Below are 21,563 nucleotides of genomic sequence, written 5' to 3' on the forward strand. Positions count from 1 at the left end.
GCAGCTGCCTGGGCCAGAGGCCGACCTCTGTCCGGGCGGTGCCAGTGGCTTCCTTCCAGGTGCCCACTTGGCCCCGTGCAGTGTGGCACGTAGCCCGGTGGGCCTGGGTTTGGTTCCCCCCCCCCCCCCCCCGGGTAGTAGGCAGCTACGTGCCTGGGCAGGACAGTAATGAACCGTCCGCACCCGCTTCCCTCTGAGCAGGGAAAGCCACCCACTGCAGAGCCCAGCACAGAGGACGAGGAGGACAGAGCCATGGCTGTCACCTCCCTCCTGCCGGCTGCTGGCCCCAGGCCCTCCTCCCTCGGGGCCCCCGGGGAGCCGTGACAGCCACAGCTCTTCCTCTCACTCCTGTGCTCCGCGCCACACTGGTGCCCTGGCATGTTCGTGTGCGCCCGCTAAGCCTCGCCCGTGGGCTGTCCGCAGGGGCCACCGCGCTGCCCTCCCCCCGCCTTGGTCTGAGCCTGCAGTTCTCACCGGGCTGCTCCGCAGAGCGCACCTCACGGCGCCGGGTACCCCTGAGACACCAGCTTCCGAACAGCTCTTCTGCGGCCCCCGTTCCAGTGGGGACCTGAGGCGGAGCGGGGACTCTGGCCTCGCAGCCCCAGGCTGTCCTTGGAGACAACGTCCACAGCGGCGCGTGCTCGCTGGCAGCGGGGTCTCACCTCCGGCTCAGGACTGGCCCCCCGACCGCTGGGGCGGTGGCACTGGCCAGCCGGGCCTGCGGCCACTCCTCGAGCCCTGCTGGCTCCTGCCAGCGAGGTGGTCAGTCACGCCATGCCCTCCGCCCTCCATGTGACCAAAGCCCTGCGGGGTGGACCGGGCTCCAGCGTCGCGCCTCACCGGGGTGACCTTAGGCGTTTCCGAAGTCGCTGAGCCTGGGGCTCTGGGCTGTCAAATGGAGGCAGTGACACCAGCGCACAGGGACACCGGGGAGTAGAGCCCGTGGAGGCCTTAGTAGGACGCTTAGTGGGAGCTGTCGTTCTGCTGTTGGGGACCAGAATGCCTCAGGTGACACCCCAAAACCGGCTCAGCTGGACAGATTCCTTTGACAGGGAACAGCTGCTCCTCTCCCTGTGACTCAGGTGTGCTTGGCCTCACATGTGCTAACCCCCTACCCCCACCCCCACCCCGTCTTCCAGCTCAGCCATGTCCCAGAGCCGGCCCCGCCTGTGGCCTGTGCAGGATTCTGGGCTCAGGACGCAGGAGGCAGGTGCCGGCAGCCTGGGATCGGGACTCCTGGGGCCACGGAGCCTGCGGACACCCTGACCTCCTGCGGGGGCGGAGGGGGCGATGGGGGCGCATGTGACGTCCACACACTGAGAACAACCTGGACAGGGACGGAGGGAGGAGGGCGGCCACAGGGGCAGGTAAGCAGTTCACGAGGGGCTGATCCTGCCAAGGAGCTGGGGCGATGGGCGACTGCCTGTGGACGAGGAGGGAGCCCCGATGGGGGCTTGAGGGTGGCGCTCAGTTCGAGATCCCAGGGAGGGAGCCGCAGGTTGGGGCGCCGGGTCAGCGAGGAAGGGGGATTCTGGCCTCCTGGGGTGGGGGTGGGGGAGGGGGATGAGGGGAGGGACTAGTCCAGAGCCACAGGCCTGGCGGTGTGAGCTTCCGGCCTGGGCCCAGGTGCCCTCCTCTCTGAGAATGCCTCGGGGCTGCCGGAGAGGGGGGTCCCCAGGTGGGGTCTCAGCAGCAACCCCAACGTCACCGAGGCCAGCGACCCAAGGAGAACGCCTGCCAACTGGTCTCGTGGCAGCTGGCTTTTATTACAAAGCTGGTGTGCAAAAGGGCGTCCCTCCCCAAGGACACCCCCCTCCTCCAAACGCACCCGTGTCCTGTGAGGGGGATCAGGGCTCGTCGTAAAGACTCAGAAAGGCTCATGCGGAAATGAATGAGGACCGTGGGCTCCACCCCGGGGCCGGGACGAGGGGCGTGGGTGGGCTGGCGGCCCCGCTCACAGTGCTGCTCCCGGGGGGAGGAAGGCGATGGCCGAGGCTGGGCCACAGGCTGGTTCTTGTAAAGATGGTTGAAAGCCCCGGCCACGAGCACCACCTTCCCGGATCGGCGGCGGCGGCACCAGCTCTGGGCTGTGAGGTCTGAGGCCTGTGTCCTCCGGCCTGGCCTCCCCTCCCTGGAGGCAGGCAGCACCCGAGGCTCCTGGGTCCCTGTGTGGCCCGGGGCGGCCTCGGGCCGGGCTGGCGGCCCTTCTCCCCAGCCCACCGGGCGCTAGGCTTCCGGGCCCCTGTGCAGGGTCTGCTCTTTGGACTCCAGCGGCGAGAACCTGTGCAGCGCGGGGGCGGCCTGGAAGTGGAGCGGGGGCCGGAGCTGCAGGCCGGGGAAGGCCTCCTGGTTCCTGCGGTTGAGCAGGCTGACCCGGTGCTCCCGCTCAGGGCTGGTCTGGGCGGAGCCCACTGGGCAGGGCTGGGCCAAGGGGGCCGGGTCCCAGGCCCCCTGGGACGGGCAGGGGTCCTCCGACAGGGAGGACAGCAGGTCCTGGATGGTGGTCTCGGCCGCGTGCTGCTGGGGGGCAGGTGACGGGGGCCGGGGGGGGCTGGGCTCAGAGGACGGCTCGCGGGCCGAGCTGCAGGCGCGGGAGGAGCAGAGGGTCTGGCTGCTGTCGCTCTGGGCGCCGGCGGCGGAGCTGCCCGTGGAGCAGGACGCGCTCTCCGAGGCGGAGGCCGAGGCCGAGCTCCCCCAGGCGCCCTGGCTGCGCAGCTTCAGGGGCGCGTCCCCCGAGAAGAGGTCCGAGGAGGCGTGGGGCCGGTGGATGTCTATGGCGGCCGTGGTGACCACACACACGGCCGGGTCCGGGACGCCGCTGTCTGCAGAGAGGGGGGTGCTGTGACTCACTCGGCGCCTCTACTGGACCTGGGGGTCCGCCTGAGGGCGGGTCTGAGCCCCCCCAGCTCTTGGCGTGGAGTAGTCAGAGTTCCGGAAACAACGTACACGTGTGAGTACATGTGTGTGTACACGTGCACACAGGAACACGGTCTGACACAACAGGATCCTCAAGCACAAGTGATGTGTGGCCGTGGACACCACCCCTCTAGATGGCCGCCCTAGCGCCCCCTCTCGCTTTCCTCACAGCTCGCCCCCAGGATCCCCTTCCTTTACCCTCTAGCTTACCCTCCATTTGCCCTCATCGCCCCCTCCCCCCGCCAGGTCACCGCTCCAGCTCACCCCCCAGCTGCCCTCAAAACCCCGCTCTGCCTTCCCACCCCGGTCCGCTCCCTACTCCAGAGTCTCCATTCTACTCCCCACGCCCGTCAGCCACCAGGTGGGCTCCCTGGTTCCCCACATCAGCCCGCCCCTGCCCCCAGCGCCACGTCTGGTGGTTCCCAGATCCCCCCTCTAGCTCCCCTCTCCAAACCTCCCCTCTACGTTGCCCTGCAGCTCCCCACTCTAACGTGACCATTTATCTACCGCCCCCAAGCTGGGCCCACAGCTCCCACACTCGCCCCACAACCTCCCTCCACTGGTTTTGCCCAGTACCTCGCCCCCTGGTCCCCACCTCTCGGCAATGTGTCTCCCCTTCTAGGTAACCACTCAGCCGGCCCCACTAGCCCGCACCCTCGACTCCGCTCAGCTGGCCTCCATAACTCCCCCCTGGCTTGGCCCTGTGGCTCCGCCCCGGCTCCCCCTCCAGCCGGCCTTGCCTTCAGGGCCACCGTCTTCCCTCCCAAGTGGAGCTCTGTGGCACAGGGCAGGGCAGGCCCGCTGGCCGGGGCGGGTGGGAGGCTGAGGGCGCGGTGATGGATGGTGGAGACCGCGTGTGAGTGACGGGGAGGTTGAAGACCAGTACGTTGGGGAGGAAAGTTTCGCTGACCCCACCGCGAACCTGGCAGGCCCAGTGCCTGGGACTCGGCGGCCCCGGCTCTCAGAGGGATTGGTGCCAAGCTGACGGCGAGGGTGTGGCCGTGACCCCGCTGCTGAGAGGCAGGCTGCTCCTGCCTGGCCCGCGGCACCCACCCCGGGCGCCCGCCCTGCTCCTGTGACGGCCACTGAGTGGTGTGTGCACCCGGGACGTGTCGCCCAGAGCCCTCCCTGGCCTCGGGGTCACCGTTAGCAGCACACGCTGCCCTTTCCCTCTGCAGAGCGGCCCGGGCCCCTGCGTGCCCAGCCATCATTTCTCGTGTCACAGTGATGCTCCCTCGACACAGCTCCTGGGCAGAGACCAGCTGGGGCACCCCTTCTCCCGCGGGGACGGGACCCCTGCGTCACGTGCAGCCCTCCTCGCTCCTGCCTGTGGCTCAGAGGCCGCTGCGCCCGGGGCTTCGGACACGGACACGGACACGGGGCAGGTGCCCCTCGGGAGCTCCAGGAAGGGTGTCAGCGGTTAAGGAAGCAGGGGTGGGGCTCCGGGCTGGCCGGAGGGGCATTTCCTGCTGCTTCCGGGGTGCACATTGGGCGTATCTGTGGGAGCCCCAAGCCTGTTCAGACACCCGCTCGTCTCCAGGGCAGCAGCACAGACCCATCACCCCCGCTGGTGACACGGTCTGACCCAGCTCTGTCCCTTCTCATTCCGCCTCCGTCCTTGTCCTGGACGCTCCCACCACGGGGACTGCAGAGGACAGACGGCGAGACGGCCGGCAGGACGCACAGCGTCCCAGCGCTCCTGGCGCGTAGGGTTATTTTAAAGCCTTCGTTTCTCTCCAACCCAGACCTTGACTCCCCGGCCCATCGTGGCATCGGGGGTCAAGGTCTAGAGGTGCCTGGCTGAGGGACAGTAATGGCCACGCTGTTACCCCAGAGCTCCGGTCCGGGGGACGGAGCGTGCCCAGAGCCAGGAATGCCCCCTGAGTCCCGGTGACTAACGTGGGCACGTGGGCTTCCCGTCAAGGTGGTCGAGCAGGTCAAGGCCGTGGCTCACCCGCCATCGCCGCTCCAGCACCCGCGGCCTCCGGCCACCGCCACGTCAAGACGACCAACTACAGAACGACCGTCCTGAGCCCCAGCCAGTCTGGCTCCGTGCATAGGGCATCGCAGACTGAACAGTCCCGGGTTCGATTCCTGTCAAGGGCACGTACCTGCAACGAAGGTCCAGGTGCGTGTGGGAGGCAACCGATGGATGTCTCTCACTTCTCTCCCAGTTCCTTCCAGTTTCTATAAACCAGTGGGGAGGATTACCAACAACAAGAAGTGAAAAATAAAATAAAAGCAGTCTTTCTGAAAAGGAAAATGAAGCTATTGGAAAAGAGACCCGGCTGAAGACCAGCTGAGCGGGACTCGGATCACTGAGGACAAGAAGCAGCCGCGCAGAGACGAGGAGGAGGGGCGGAGACACGGACAGACGGGGCCCACGCCCACGTGTGGCGGTGAAACATCAGCAGGGATGTCTCCGCTGCAGAGCCCCCCCCCCCCCCCCCGCCGAGGACCAGGGAGTCAGCCCCACAGGGGCTCCCCAGCCTTGGGTTCCAGCGCCCGGAAGAGAAGTCACCACAACTTGTGGCTTCAAAAACCAGTGGTGAGAGTGGCTGAGCGGAGGGCGGGCTGCTGGAGCCCCAGCATCACCTTAAAACCCACACGGCTACTCCCGGGGGCTTCGCGCCGAGCCCCAGCGCTGCCCGGCTCCGTGGTGGAGCGTCCACGTAGGAACCAGGAGGTCAGGGTTCCATTCCCTCCCGGTCAGGGCACAGGCCCGGGTTGTGGGCTCCATTCCCAGTGAGGGGCGTGCAGGAGGCAGCCGGCCCATGATTCTCTCCCTCTCCCTTTCTTCCTAAAATCAATTTTAAAATAAATAAATAAGTATATCACTTTAAAAGGCGTCAGGGACGGTCTGGCTCCAGGACGAGGGCTCCGGCGGCCTCCTCCCAGGCGAAGGTGCCGGCAGAAGCCACGGCGGCTGTGCTGAGCCCTCCCCTCGCAGGTGCAGTGGACCCCACGGTGAGTCCCCATCAACGTGGCTAACGCTCACCCCGCCCGGGTGATTCCTGAGCCCCCGTCCCGCCCACAGCTTCATGGCTTTTCCATGCAAACGGCCTGTCCTGGCTCCTGCTGCAGACTTCCCTGAAGCCTCTCAACCCCACTCGGCATCTGGCCTCAGCGTGTCCCACCGTCTTGCCCCACAGCCCCGCGCTCAGCGGCAGTGCCGCAGCCTCCGTTTGCAGCTCAGGCTCCCGGCCCCTCCAAGCCCAGCACGAGGAGCGGCGTCCGCAGATCCCTCTGTAGCTCACACCCCTGGCCCGGGCAGGGCTCAGGCAGCAGCTGACCTTGGCCTCTACCTCCCAAGAGACCTCAGAACCAACACCTGGTGGCCAGCGTCAGCCCAGAGCACAACCCAGCCCCCTCCACAAACACTCACAGGACCGACTCGCCAGGCCCAGGGCCTCTCAGCCATCCTGCACCGGACAACAGCTCCTCCACCTCCCCGCCAGTCACCTGAGGGTCACCCTCCCATGGACGAGCCAAAGCAACAGGAGGGCACGCACCCACACGGGGACCCGGGAGGGCACACACACACACAGGGACCGGGAGGGCACACACACACACAGGGACCCGGGAGGGCACACACACACACAGGGACCCGGGAGGGCACACACACACACACAGGGACCCGGGAGGGCACACACACACACACACACAGGGACCGGGAGGGCACACACCCACACAGGGAACCCCAAGTGCCCGCTCAGGTGCCAGGGAGGCTGCCCCTTAGGGCACCTACGACCTGAGGCCACGTGACCGTGCCCCGGAGCCCGGGAGCCCCGGCAGCTCCCCGACGCAGCCACAGTGCGGAGAGGAAGGAACGCCAGGCCGGGGTGGCGGAGGGGAGGGGCTCCCCCGGGCCGCCTACCTGGCGAGGGCTGCAGCTGCTCCACGACGCCCTCCGTGGCCGTGGCCTCCACCACGTGGTAGCGGCTGCGTGGCCGCAGCACCTGCGGCGCCCTCAGCGCCTCCTCCCGCTCGGCGGCCAGGTCCAGGTCCTGCTGGGCCAGGTGCGCCCGCAGCTGCCGGATCTCAAACTGCGGAGGAGAGGGTTGTGGGCGGGGGCCACCCCGAGGGCCTGGGGGGAAGGAGGGGTTTGTGGAGAGGCAGGCGGTACAGACCAGCGGTCTGGGCACTGCTCACGGGGTTCTGAGCACCCAAAGGCTGGACTGCACCGGAGTCTCCTCCGGGTCCTAGGGGGTCCCCTCACCTGGGCCCCGCTGCGGGGGACGGAAAGAGCTGTGCTGTGGGAAGCCCCCGGAGGCCTCGGGGGCCTGGGTTTGAGGCCGCGTCAGTGTCTGTGCTGACGATCTGCAGCGGGGCCACCCAGGGCTCTACTAGCTGGTGTCCTCCCCCAGCGCTGCACCCCACCCCGCTCACAGGTGAGCCCCGACCCCGCTCACAGGTGAGCCCCGACCCCGCTCACAGGTGAGCCCCACCCGCTCACAGGTGAGCCCCGACCCCGCTCACAGGTGAGCCCCGACCCCGCTCACAGGTGAGCCCCGACCCCGCTCACACGCTGCACCCCACCCGCTCACAGGTGAGCCCCGACCCTGCTCACACGCTGCACCCCACCCCGCTCACAGGTGAGCCCCGACCCCGCTCACAGGCTGCACCCCACCCCGCTCACAGGTGAGCCCCGACCCTGCTCACACGCTGCGCCCCAACCCCGCTCACAGGTGAGCCCCGACCCTGCTCACACGCTGCGCCCCAACCCCGCTCACAGGTGAGCCCCACCCGCTCACAGGTGAGCCCCGACCCCGCTCACACGCTGCGCCCCAACCCCGCTCACAGGTGAGCTCCGACCCCGCTCACAGGTGAGCCCCACCCCGCTCACAGGTGAGCCCCACCCCGCTCACAGGTGAGCCCCGACCCTGCTCACACGCTGTGGCCCAACCCCGCTCACAGGTGAGCCCCCACCCCGCTCACAGGTGAGCCCCACCCGCTCACAGGTGAGCCCCCACCCGCTCACAGGTGAGCCCCCACCCGCTCACAGGTGAGCCCCCACCCGCTCACAGGTGAGCCCCACCCCGCTCACAGGTGAGCCCCACCCCGCTCACAGGTGAGCCCCGACCCTGCTCACACGCTGCACCCCAACCCCGCTCACAGGTGAGCCCCCACCCGCTCACAGGTGAGCTCCGACCCCGCTCACAGGTGAGCCCCCTCCCGCTCACAGGTGAGCCCCGACCCCGCTCACACGCTGCGCCCCCACCCCGCTCACAGGTGAGCCCCCACCCGCTCACAGGTGAGCCCCCACCCGCTCACAGGTGAGCCCCGACCCCGCTCACAGGTGAGCCCCGACCCCGCTCACAGGCTGCACCCCACCCCGCTCACAGGTGAGCTCCGACCCCGCTCACACGCTGCGCCCCCACCCCGCTCACACGCTGCGCCCCGACCCTGGTCTCAGATGAGGCTTAGACTCTGGACCTCAACAGCCCAGCACCCGTTGGCCTCCAAGGGTGAGAAATCGGCTGATGTGTAATCGGTGGCCTGGGCGGCCCCTCCCGCCCTGGCAGACTCCGAGGTCACAGAGGCCCACGAGGCGCCCCCTGACCGCTGGGGGGAGCCTCCTGCCCGCCCGCTGGGACCTTCCCGGGGCACACCCAGCCCTCCCTCCAAGGCTGCTCATCGGGCGCCAGGCCCAGCTAATGGCTCCGGGCGCTCGGAGCAGATGCATTATTGACAACCTGTAATCGATAACGAGCTGCCCGTGAGTGTCCCCCTGGAATTCAGGCCAGACAGCCAGAGGCCACGTGGTGACACGGCACGGACACGGAAGTTCTAGGCTAGAGATGTGCACGCGTGTGCGGTGCTTCTCCACTCACCCCCTCTCCCCTCCCTCCCCCTCCCTCCCTCCCCCCTCCCTCCCTCTCGAAGATCCCGGGAAGCCTGGGGAGAGCTGTGTCAAGTCCGTGACACGTTCTGGAGGGAAACCGCTGCCCGTCTGGAAGGGAGTCCTGGGCCCGTGGCAGTGCCGGGAGCACCCGGAGCATGTGGCCTCTGTGGTGCGGGTGGCAGGGCTGGCCGGGAGGGGCCGGGAGGGGCGGGAGGGGCCGGGAGGGGCCGGGAGGTGGGGAGGTGGGCGTGGGAACCACCCCCGGGCGGGGCCTCTGGGCGGGACGGTGCCTTCCGTGGAGACAACGTGGAGGAGTTTCCCGTGGGGACAGCCTGTCCTGTGACGGGGGAGGAGGTGCCGTCACCACCCTCCTAACGCAGCCATCAGCTGAGCATCGCTAATCACAGACCCCGCAGGGCGGCCAGGCCCAGGGGATCCACACGCATTACGGAGGGAGCGGCCCGCAGGGCTGGGCTTTAATGCCTGCGGGGCGGGCTGGGCTGGGCAGGGCAGCGACACGCCCTGGCCGATGGACGCGCTCCGGCCAGAGCATCTAACGCAGCAGCATCACTCCTCCCATCCCGTTAGCGGCTCTGGGACGCAGCCAATGTTGACTCCATCGGGTCGGCCATGGTTGGGAGCAATAAAGATCAGGAGACAGCTGCAAACTTGTGATTTAGGGGCGGGGGTGGGGGGTGGGGGGCGGGGGTGAGGGGACGGGCAGTCGGCCGTAAACTTAAATTACGGCGAAAGGATAACGTAAGTTACCCCTCTGAGGGCCGATTTTATCAGCTAAATGGTTTGTCATTGAAGCTCTCGCTGTTTTACACATCACTGCCCGGGTTTTAAAACACACGTGACCCCGCAGCGGAGGGAGACCCTGAGTAATCCCGGGGACGAAGGCCTCGCTGAGTGGGGGGGTGCCGCCTCTGGAGGAAGAGGGGCTCTCTGGACCGAGCCAGCACCAGGCGTCACCCCGAGGCCAGGCAGCGCCCCTTTCCTGCTGATTCTGACCTCCCCGCCCCCCGAAGGCACTGCGGCCTCAGGGCCGGGGCCCCGCCTGGGAGGCGAGCGATTGGCCACCGGCCCTGTCTGGGCGCCAGGAGGGAGCGGGCGGCCCAGGCCCCTGGCAGGTGGGCACGACCCTGCCCGTGAGGGGCAGCGTGGGTGGAGGGAGGAGCAGGGCCGCTGACGGGCCTTGGCCTGATGGGTGCGCCCCCCCCCCCAGAGGTGCCTGCAGCGTGGGGTCAGGTGACCCCAGCTTCTTCAGGAGAAGGGGGCGGGCCTTACGCAGGAGGATCGCTGAGCAGATGCCGCCCTTCCTCCTGGGAAGGGAGAGGGGCCTGTCACGAGGGGCGGCCCCCCTTTAATGGTCAGTCACTGCAGGTGCCCGCTGCCTCGCTCCAGGCCACTGCCTTAGGTGTGGCTGCACCTGAGCGCCACCCACAAGGTCAGGCCCAGCCAGTAAACCCCCTCCCCTCTGTGCCCTGGGCTAGGGGAGCCCTAACCGCCAAGGACCTGGAACTGGGAGAAGCCACCACCTGGGAGGCGCCTGGAGGCAGGCAGGGAGGGAAACAAGGCCCCTTCCCCCCAGGCCCCGCAGCCTGCCTCGTCCAGGCGGCCATTCCTGCAGGAGGAAGCGGCCCACAGCCCTGAGCTCCACCCCTTCCCCCACAGACGCGAGGCGTGGACTCCATACCACGGAGCTACAGCTCTGACCATCCGGCTCCACGAGCAACAGTCCTGGACGTGCATTCCTCCGTGGTTAGCAGTGACTTAGCCCCTCCCCCCTCCCTCCCCCTTCCCCCTCCCACCCATCTCTCTCTTTCTCTCTCTCTCTCTTGGTTTTCATCTTCTGAGGGCTCCAATGAGCCAGACTGTATAGATATAGATACAGATTAGATATCAATATATAGATATAGATCACTAGATTTAATCTATCTTCACAGCATCCGTGTCTCCAATTAGCAATCTGAGCCGGACTCGGGGAGACAAGTAGCCGTTGGTGGAGCTGAAGTCACCGTCCCGCTGCCCCCAGGACTGCCTTTCAGGGACTGACCTTGCCCAGGGCCCACAGTCGCCCTCGGGGGTGCCCGGGCCTCCCTGCAGACTGGCCTCGAGTCCCAGGATGGAGCCCCACGTCCCAGTGGTCTCGGGGGGGAAGGCGCTGAGGACGGAAACGTCCTTCTGTCCTCCCCACAGGACGCGCAGGGAGGGCCCAGGCCTGTTCTGGCCGAGGCCGTGGCGAGGTTCCCGGGCGGAGAGCAGACGGGGCTTCGGAACGTTCCTCAGAGCGGGAGGACGCGCAGGCCTAGGAGCGCTTCACGGGCCGAGCGGGCAGGACGCGCCATCGCACTGACGGGCGCGGCCCACGCGGCCCTGCTCTCTGCAGCGGCCAGAGCAGGGGCCGCCCACCACCGCCCGGGGGGCAGCAACGGCCGCCTCTGGAGCCGTCTGCACACCCGGGAGGTGAGCTCCGAGATTCCGCCAGATCCAGACGAGAGCAAACTCAGGGCTCCCCGCGGGAGGGACGGGGAGGGGCACGCCTCGCCCTTCTCGGCCTCAGATTCCCCCGCAGCCCAGTCCCGGGCTGTCACAGGTGGTTCTGGGCACCCGGGGCACGGCCCGTGGTAAGACGTGAAGATAAAGTGCACACGACGTTTATGCAAGACACAGCAAACCACGTCACGCGAGTGTCCAGGGCCACGGCTTCCTGAAGAAACTACGACGAACAGACCCGACAAACACGCCTGAGCAGGCGGCCACGGCCGGGACCCACAGTGATGTCACGGCGACAGCGTGCACCTGCGCTCACCTCTGGTTCCCCAAACCCAGGACTGCACCTCGTCCTGAGAAACATCAGACAGTCCCAACAGCCGGCAGATACCACCAGACAGTCCCAACAGCCGGCAGACACCACCAGACAGTCCCAACAGCCGGCAGACACCACCAGACAGTCCCAACAGCCGGGCAGACACCACCAGACAGTCCCAACAGCCGGCAGACACCACCAGACAGCCCCAACAGCCGGCAGACGCCACCAGACAGCCCCAACAGCCGGGCAGTGTCAGACACCATGACAGCCCCAACAGCCGGGCAGACACCACCAGACAGTCCCAACAGCCGGCAGACACCACCGGACAGTCCCAACAGCCGGCAGACACCACCAGACAGCCCCAACAGCCGGCAGACACCACCGGACAGTCCCAACAGCCGGCAGACACCACCGGACAGTCCCAACAGCCCTCAGACACCACCAGACAGTCCCAACAGCCGGCAGACACCACCGGACAGCCCCAACAGCCGGCAGACACCACCGGACAGTCCCAACAGCCGGCAGACACCACCGGACAGCCCCAACAGCCGGCAGACACCACCGGACAGTCCCAACAGCCGGCAGACACCACCGGACAGCCCCAACAGCCGGCAGACACCACCGGACAGTCCCAACAGCCGGCAGACACCACCGGACAGCCCCAACAGCCGGCAGACACCACCGGACAGTCCCAACAGCCGGACAGCGGCAAACACCGGCCTCTCCCGCCCCGGCCCGGCCCTGAGACCAGGCAGCCGAGGGGCTTCGGAGGAGAGGAGCCGGAGGCAGACGCGGTGGCTCCTGGACGCGACCCTGGGCGGACCGAGACAGGACAGAGGACACTGGACATCCGGGGCCGTCTCACTCCTGGCTCCTCCATGGGACACGTGCCACACGGACTGAGAGGACACCCGGTGGGAGCCGGGGCCTGAACTACCTCACCGGTGTCCTGAGTCTACGGCTGCTCTGAGAAATAACGCTTGCGTTAAAAAGCCACGAAGGGTGAAGTTTTGGCAAATATCCACGCACACACACCCAGAGCGCGGGCGGACCTTCACGTACACCGAGACTACGCGTTTCCTCACGACGCAGGTGAGTTCCCAGTTCTTAGGCAGCGAACGTGAACTCCGTTTGGGAACTGCGTCTCTCCGCTGTGAGAATGCGAGGGAGCGAGCACGCATGTGACGAAGCTGACGGGGAGGCCTGGCCGTGGGGCTGGGGTGCGGTGTGGCTGCGAGGGAGCCGTGCCCCCCTTTGCCCCCCCCCCCCGTTCTCACTAGGCGCTGAGAAGTGATGGGGGAGGGGCGTGGGACTGGAAGGCCGTGTTCACGTAGGACACCCGACTCGATGCCCTCGATTAGCCGTGCTCTTGGGCGAGTCCGTCCTCAGTTTTCTTACCTGTAACATGGGGGGGGGGGGGGTCACCACGGGTCCTGAGCCAGGCTCAGCTGAGCACTCACGGCCGTCCTTCGAGGATGTCATTCCCACCCCGTTTTCAGATCAGGAAAACCAAGGCCACAGAGAACCCCGGGCCGTCTAAGCTCGAGCTCCAGGGGCAGCGTCTGAGCTGGCTGTGCACCGTGTGTCCCCAAAGCCTGTTCTCACCCAACCCGGCGCTGTGCTCCCCAGGGGTCAGGCCACCCTGACCCCAGCCCCATCTCACTGCCTTAGGGGAGTTTGTTGCCCATCAAATCTCAAAGCTGTCACAGGTCGTTCTGAACATGAGGCGTCTGTTCGCCTGGCCTGTGGGGCGCCCCGAGCTGGGGAGGGCAGCGTCCTGGCTGCAGACCACCCCTCCGGCCTCCAGCGCCCCTCCCCGCCCCAGGACACCTGCTCCTTTTCTCTGTCCTGACTCGGGGGGCAGGCTCGGCGCTGCTGAATGACGTGGTGGGTCTGTCCCTCTTCCAGGCGTCACCCAGAGGGAGCCTCGTATTCACTGCTCTGACTGCAGAGCCGGTCCCCTGGAGCTCGATGGGCACGGAGGAGACCGGGGAGGTGGTCGGCAGGGTCTGCGCTCAGCCAGGTGCCAGGTGCTGTGACGTGTGTGAACGGGGGCGGGGAGGGAAGGTGCTCGGCGGGGCCGGAGGCTGTGAATTAAGGGGGTGGGTGGCCACGGGGTTGGGGTCTCTGACAAGGCCACTGCAGTGAGGACAGCCTCTGTTTTCCTGTTAGACGGACGGCTGCCCGACTGAGCGCCAGCCAGGCCCTGCGTAACACCCAGGCCCCCTCCGCTCTCGTCCCTGGGCCCCAAACCCAGCCCCCTCCCCCCCCCGCCGCTGTGCTTGCTACAGCCTCTCTCCTCAGGTGGCCCCTCAGCGCCAGCTCCTCTGGACCGTCCACTGCCAGCACACAGACCCTGCACGTCCCTGCTGGGGACCCCGCATCTAATGGGGACCTGCTACCCCCAGAGCCTTGTGAGAACAGGAGCCGAATCCTCCCAGGATGGAGTCCCGGTGCCCAGCAGGTGCTGAGCCCAGAGCGGGTGAGAATGGAGCGGGCCTCCCGCTGGGGCCGGAACGCTGTCTCCCCAGCCCAGGCCCCGCACAGGCCCCGCACAGGCCCCACACAAGGATCTCCCCAGGCTGCGCCCGACGCCTCTGGTCACCACCCCTCTCATCACCTCCCCTCTCGTCACCCGCAGGCACTGGGTGCTGACATGACGGCGTGGGGTCCCGGAGAAAAAGACCTGGTTCCCGGACAGACGTCCGAGGGGCGCCCTGTGGGAGGGACACCGTGTGCTCCCCGGGACATTCCCTCCAGCGCCTCCTCCACGGGAGAGCCGCCCGGGAGCGGGAACCCAGTGCCCGGTGAGGCCGACACGAGGGTCCCCTCCTGGCCGGCCGGCCCTCTGCGCTCCCCCTGCTCACCCGGTACCAGGGGTCCCGCAGAGCATGCAGCCTCGCTCCCCCCCCCCGCCCCCCCCGGCCGCCGCTGCAGGACTCTGCCATCCCCGCACTGAACTCCCACAGAAGGAGCCAGCTGCCCGTCACAGCCCACAGACGGAGGACCTGAGGGCAAAGGGGGCACGACTGGCTGAAGTCCTGGGGGTGGAGGACCTGAGCCTTCACCGCGGCCCCGGAGGGCAAAGCACCGCTGACACTCCGGGGTGTCTGGGGCCCGGAGTGGGTGCCCGGCCGCCCGGCAGATGGACGTCAACCTGCGTCCGAGAGGCCGTGCCGAGAAGACCAGGGCTGAGCTGCGGCTCGGCGGTGCGGCTGGAGAGCCGAGCGGGTGCCGTGGGCCAATGGAAAGAACCTGGGCCGGCGTTGGGGCCGAGTCAGCCTGGCTGGGCCTAGAGACGCCCCCCCCCGACCTCTGATCCCAGAGCCCCGGTGGCTCTGGGCACCCAGCACCCGAGCCCGGACAGAAGCGAACAGAACCCGGCGCCGTTACCCCCTGCTCCTGGCAGATCTGCGTCAGCCTCTCCAGCTGCTCGTCCTGCACGACCTTGGCCTTCTCGTACTGCTGGATGGCCAGCTCCAGCTCCACCTTCACGGGCAGGACGTACGCTGCGGACAGAGAGGCCGTGAGGACCTGGGAGCGGGAGGGGACGGGCCCATGTCCCGCCAGCAGCAGGCCGGGCGAGGCGCGTTCCCTGAGGGCCCAACGGCCACCGAGAGAGTGGGAGGGCGGCCGCCTGGGGGGCTGAGCTGTCCTCCGAGTGACGCCCCCCCCCCCCGGGCTAAGGGCCCCACAACCTCCGCCGTGCCTGCCCCTCCGGGCAGGAGGTGAGCCGGCTGTGTGCGTGCCCTGTGCCCAGCCCGTGTGCGTGCCCTGTGCCCAGCCTGTGTGCGTGCCGTGTGCCCAGCCCGTGTGCGTGCCCTGTGCCCAGCCCGTGTGCGTGCCCTGTGCCCAGCCCGTGTGCGTGCCGTGTGCCCAGCCCGTGTGCGTGCCCTGTGCCCAACCGTGTGCGTGCCCTGTGCCCAGCCCATGTGCGTGCCCTGTGCCCAGCCCGTGTGCGTGCCGTGTGCCCAGCCGTGTGCGTGCCGTGTGCCCGGCCGTGTGCGTGCCCTGTGCCCAGCCCGTGTGCGTGCCCTGTGCCCAGCCCGTGTGCGTGCCCTGTGCCCAACCGTGTGCGTGCCCTGTGCCCAGCCCATGTGCGTGCCCTGTGCCCAGCCCTTATATGTGCCATGTGCCCAGCCCGTGTGCGTGCCATGTGCCCGGCCCGGAAGCCACCTCGCTCAGGGGCCAGGTTCCTGCCCTCCCACCCAGGCCCCTCCTCGGGGGCACACGCTGCTCTGTCACCATCATCTGGAAACAGGAGCCACCAGGTCAGGACCCAGCACCGGGGGGAGGTGCTCAGAGCGAGGGCAGCCCAGACGATGGATGGGAGCGGGGCCCAGAGACCTCTGACCTCTGACCCCAGGTGTCTGCGTGGGATAGCCGCGCAGCATGTGAGCGGTTCCTGAACTGACCCTGAGGGAGCAGTGACAGGCTTGGCTCTCCCGCGAGTCCCCACCCACCACCCTGAGCTGGCTGGGCGACCCCCCCTCCCCGCCGAGTCCTCCGCACTCACCATCGATGACCCCCCTCACCCCCCTCACCCCCCCGCAGAGCCCTCCGCACTCACCATCGATGACCCTCCTCACCCCCCGCAGAGCCCTCCGCACTCACCGTCGTCGATGACCCTCCCCCCCCCCCCCCCCGCAGAGCCCTCCGCACTCACCATCGATGACCCCCCCCCCCCCCCCCGCAGAGCCCTCCGCACTCACCGTCGTCGATGACCCTCCTCACCCCCCGCAGAGCCCTCCGCACTCACCATCCATGACCCCCCTCACCCCCCGCAGAGCCCTCCGCACTCACCATCCATGACCCCCCTCACCCCCCCCCCCCCCCCCCGCAGAGCCCTCCGCACTCACCGTCGATGACCCTCTTCACCCTCCAGATGCGGAGCAGGATGATGAGGCTGATGGCATCCCAGGGGCTCCGGGGCCCGTTGGCCACAGTGGACGCCACCATCGGGGCCAAGGACAGGATGATCACGGCCCCGTCAAACACCTGGGGGGGCGACCCCAGTGCTGGGCGTCCTCACACCCCCCGAGCCAGGCCAGGCCGCCCCGCCCCGCCCCTCCTGTCCCCAGCGAAAGGCCCCGCCCGGCAGTCTCCCCACCCAGGTGCTCCTGAGCCGCTCTGTCCAGCTGGTCCTCCTTCCACAGGGCTGGGCTGCCCCAGCGTCCCGTCCCTTCTGGAGGCTGCAGGCCCATGGCCCCTACCCCCCACCCCACACACACCCTGGCAGCTGTTCGGGGAGGCAGGGCCAGGACAGGAGGGTCCCAGCTTGTGACTCGGCCCTGCAGCTCCAGCCTCGTGAGATCTCTACGCCAGCCCCCTCCCTCCCCCTCTGCTCAGCGAGAGAAGCTAAGCATGGGTGGGAGGCAGGGCAGGGTGGGCAGCAGACACCGCCGCCGTGGCCGCCGTGAGACAGCCAGGCCTCCCGCCTCCCGCCCCAGCACATCCCAGTCTCCGCTGGGGGCGGGGGGGGGGGGGGGGGCGGTCCGGCGGGAGCCGTTCGGCTCAGCTCCCCGCCTCAGGGCCTCAGAGGGCACCCGGGGTTTAACACACATTTCAGAACGACTGGGGAACCCGGGAGGACTTGTGGGGCCTGCTCTCCTGGGAACTCTCCCACGTTCCCTCCCGCCCACCTCGCGGGTCCCGTCCGTCCCAGGAGGACCAGGTGGGCGCGGCGGGGACTCTGGTCTCACCTCGATCTTGTTCTCGATGTAATCCCAGATCCCAAGCACCACGATGCGGAGGACAGTCTGAGGAGGAGACACGGGAGGCTGGGGGACGGCCCTGCCCCCACAGAGGGGGTGCCGGACCCCGAGTCCTGGTCCACCACCCTCAGTGCCCGTGAGGGTGCCAGCCCCCCGCTCATGTCCTCAGGCCCCGGGCCCCACGAGCTCCTCTCCGGGGGCAGCCCCAGCACCGTCCTGCCACCTGCACCGGGACAGACGTGCAAGCTCCCCCCTCTGCCCGACGGGGGGGGGGGGCAGCGTTCCCGTGACGCCCTCCCCGGCCCCCCCCCTTCGTGCCCAGCCCTCTCCCGTCAGCAGCGGCACCGGCCACGTTCTGTGCACAAGTCCGGGCTGTGCCCCCGGGCTCAGGGCTCCGGCTCGTCCTCCCGTTCCTCCCCCAAACACGAGGCTGTGGGTGCACAGCTGTGGTGCTGGGGCGTCTGCCATGGGGGCTGGGCAGCGGGGAGTGTGCTGGGCCCCCCAGTGCCAGCTGCTCCGCGCCCGTGCCCCCAGAGGCCCCGGCTTGGGCTGTTGGCTTTCTGGGGCAGCAGCTCGGCCTCCGCTCCCGCCACGGCCCGGGGCAGGGCCTCTGTCCCTCTGGCCTCGGCTCCTGTCACCCTGTGAAGACCCGGCTCAGTGCCTCCCTCAGCACCCCTGGGAATCCTGGGAACATCACCCCCCCCCCCCCAGCACCTACCTGGCCCTTCTCACCAGAGGGCCCAGTGCCTGTGAGCAGGACACACACCCTGGAGCACGTGGGACCCACGCAGCAGCCCCTCTGCTCATGCAGGACAGGGTGCAGGGGGGTGGGGCTCCCTGTTACTCTGTTGTCCTGTGACCCCGTTACTGCTGCACCCCGCCCTGTCCTCTACCAGGTCCAGGTCAGGGGTGCCACCCTTCTCCCAGCCCCCCCTTCTCCCCCCTCTGCCCTGGAAGCCGGGCCTTGCCCCGCTGGGCATGGGGAGTGGGAGGGGCTTGTCTGGGTCAGGGCCCACCGAGGCAGGGCAGGGCGGAGGGAGGGCAATACGTCCCCGCAAAGCCAGCGAGACCACAGCAGCGGGGCCGGCGGGAGCCTCAGCAACTGAGGAGGCGTTTCTGTGGGCAGCACAGACCCAGGCTCCTCCTCGCAGAGGGGGAAGGGGCTGGGGGGGGGGCCCGGGCACTCAGGGGCAGCAGCAGGGAGCCGCACTCCTTGGCGGCTGAGGCACCTCCGGGACAGTGACCTGGGAGCTGCTGGACCCCGGGGATCTGACCCCCAAGTCTGACCCTCAGCCCTGGGGTCACCTGTCGATTCCCCGGGCTGCAGGAGAGCGAGCTGCGATTCACTGATGCTGCCCACATGTCCCCACCCACACCCAGGATTCTGCACGCCAGAGAGAGAGAGACGGACAGAGAGAGACGGGGGGAGACAGGGAGAGACAGAGTGAGACAGAGACAGAGAGAGACAGGGAGAGACAGGGAGAGACAGGGAGAGACATGGAGAGACAGGGAGAGAGACAGGGAGAGACAGGGAGAGACAGGGAGAGAGAGAGACATGTAGAGAGAGACAGGGAGAGACAGAGACGTGGAGAGAGAGACGGGAGAGACAGAGACAGAAAGAGACAGAGAGAGGGAGAGACAGGGAGAGACAGAGGGAGACAGAGACAGACGGAGGGAGACAGGGGGAGACAGGGGAGACAGAAGGAGACGGGGAGAGACAGAGGGAGACAGGGGGAGACAGAGGGAGACAGGGGGAGACGGGGAGACAGAGGGAGACAGGGGGAGACAGGGGGAGACAGAGGGAGACGGGGGGAGACAGGGGGAGACAGAGGGAGACATGGGGAGACAGAGGGAGACAGGGGGAGACAGAGGGAGACGGGGAGAGACAGAGGGAGACATGGGGAGACAGAGGGAGACAGGGGGAGACAGGGGGAGACAGGGGGAGACAGGGGGAGACAGAGGGAGACAGAGGGAGACGGGGGGAGACAGGGGGAGACAGGGGGAGACCGGGGGAGACAGGGGGAGACAGGGGGAGACAGGGGGAGACAGAGGGAGACAGGGGGAGACAGGGGGAGACAGAGGGAGACAGGGGGAGACAGGGGGAGACAGAGGGAGACGGGGGGAGACAGAGGGAGACAGGGGGAGACGGGGGGAGACAGAGGGAGACAGGGGAAGACAGGGGGAGACTGAGGGAGACGGGGAGACAGGGGGAGACAGAGGGAGACAGGGGGAGACAGAGGGAGACAGAGGGAGACGGGGGGAGACAGGGGGAGACAGAGGAAGACATGGGGAGACATGGGGAGACAGAGGGAGACAGGGGGAGACAGAGGGAGACGGGGAGAGACAGAGGGAGACAGGGGGAGACAGAGGGAGACATGGGGAGACAGAGGGAGACAGGGGGAGACAGGGGGAGACGGGGAGAGACAGAGGGAGACGGGGAGAGACAGAGGGAGACATGGGGAGACAGGGGGAGACAGAGGGAGACAGAGGGAGACAGGGGGAGACGGGGAGAGACAGAGGGAGACAGGGGGAGACAGAGGGAGACAGGGGGAGACAGAGGGAGACGGGGGGAGACAGGGGGAGACAGAGGGAGACAGGGGGAGACAGAGGGAGACGGGGAGAGACAGAGGGAGACAGGGGGAGACAGAGGGAGACATGGGGAGACAGAGGGAGACAGGGGGAGACAGAGGGAGACAGGGGGAGACAGAGGGAGACAGGGGGAGACAGGGGGAGACAGAGGGAGACAGGGGGAGACAGAGGGTGACGGGGGGAGACAGAGGGAGACAGAGGGAGACGGGGGAGACAGAGGGAGACGGGGGGAGACAGGGGTAGACAGAGGGAGACATGGGGAGACAGAGGGAGACAGAGGGAGACGGGGGGAGACAGGGGGAGAGACAGAGGGAGACATGGGGAGACAGAGGGAGACAGGGGGAGACAGAGGGAGACATGGGGAGACAGAGGGAGACAGAGGGAGACAGGGGGAGACAGGGGGAGACAGGGGGAGACAGAGGGAGACAGAGGGAGACAGGGGGAGACGGGGAGACGGGGGGAGACGGGGGGGAGACGGGGAGAGACAGAGGGAGACAGAGGGAGACAGGGGGAGACGGGGAGACAGAGGGAGACAGAGGGAGACAGGGGGAGACGGGGAGAGACAGAGGGAGACAGGGGGAGACAGAGGGAGACACGGGGAGACAGGGGGGAGACAGGGGGAGACGGGGAGAGACAGAGGGAGACAGGGGGAGACAGGGGGAGACAGAGGGAGACAGGGGGAGACAGGGGGAGACAGGGGGAGACAGAGGGAGACAGGGGGAGACAGGGGGAGACGGGGAGAGACAGAGGGAGACAGAGGGAGACGGGGAGAGACAGAGGGAGACAGGGGGAGACAGGGGGAGACAGGGGGAGACAGGGGGAGACAGAGGGAGACGGGGAGAGACAGAGGGAGACAGGGGGAGACGGGGAGACAGAGGGAGACAAAGGGAGACAGGGGGAGACGGGGAGACGGGGGGAGACGGGGGGAGACAGGGGGAGACGGGGAGAGACAGAGGGAGATAGGGGGAGACAGAGGGAGACATGGGGAGACAGAGGGAGACAGGGGGAGACAGAGGGAGACAGGGGGAGACAGGGGGAGACAGGGGGAGACAGAGGGAGACGGGGAGAGACAGAGGGAGATAGGGGGAGACAGAGGGAGACATGGGGAGACAGAGGGAGACAGGGGGAGACAGAGGGATACAGAGGGAGACAGGGGGAGATGGGGAGACGGGGAGACAGGGGGAGACAGGGGGAGACAGAGGGAGACGGGGAGAGACAGAGGGAGATAAGGGGAGACAGAGGGAGACATGGGGAGACAGAGGGAGACAGGGGGAGACAGAGGGAGACAGGGGGAGACTGAGGGAGACGGGGGGGAGACAGAGGGAGACAGGGGGAGACAGGGAGAGACAGAGGGAGACAGAGGGAAACAGGGGGAGACGGGGAGACAGGGGGAGATGGGGAGACAGGGGGAGACGGGGAGACAGAGGGAGACAAAGGGAGACGGGGACAGACAGGGACAGACAGGGGGAGACAGGGGGAGACGGGGAGACAGAGGGAGACAGGGGGAGACGGGGAGACAGAGGGAGACAGAGGGAGACGGGGACAGACAGGGACAGACAGGGGGAGACAGGGGGAGACGGGGAGACAGAGGGAGACAAAGGGAGACGGGGACAGACAGGGACAGACAGGGGGAGACAGGGGGAGACGGGGAGACAGAGGGAGACAAAGGGAGACGGGGACAGAC

General features: G+C 67.9%; 1 protein-coding gene across 1 annotated transcript in view; it reads right to left on the bottom strand.

The window, feature by feature from the left end:
* Window positions 1-2,107: 2,107 nt before the first annotated feature.
* Window positions 2,108-21,563, bottom strand: part of TMEM266 (transmembrane protein 266) — a 33,329-nt gene continuing 13,873 nt past the window's right edge. The window contains exons 5-9 of the mRNA XM_054713385.1: window positions 17,279-17,335; window positions 16,436-16,574; window positions 14,970-15,085; window positions 6,794-6,962; window positions 2,108-2,822 (exon numbers count right to left, since the gene is read on the bottom strand). Coding sequence (XP_054569360.1) covers window positions 2,227-2,822; window positions 6,794-6,962; window positions 14,970-15,085; window positions 16,436-16,574; window positions 17,279-17,335 — 1,077 coding nt within the window. The 3' untranslated portion in view covers window positions 2,108-2,226. The remainder of the gene's footprint in view (window positions 2,823-6,793; window positions 6,963-14,969; window positions 15,086-16,435; window positions 16,575-17,278; window positions 17,336-21,563) is intronic.

Source organism: Eptesicus fuscus, chromosome 25 (genome assembly GCF_027574615.1).
Source record: "Eptesicus fuscus isolate TK198812 chromosome 25, DD_ASM_mEF_20220401, whole genome shotgun sequence".
Classification (NCBI taxonomy): domain Eukaryota; kingdom Metazoa; phylum Chordata; class Mammalia; order Chiroptera; family Vespertilionidae; genus Eptesicus; species Eptesicus fuscus.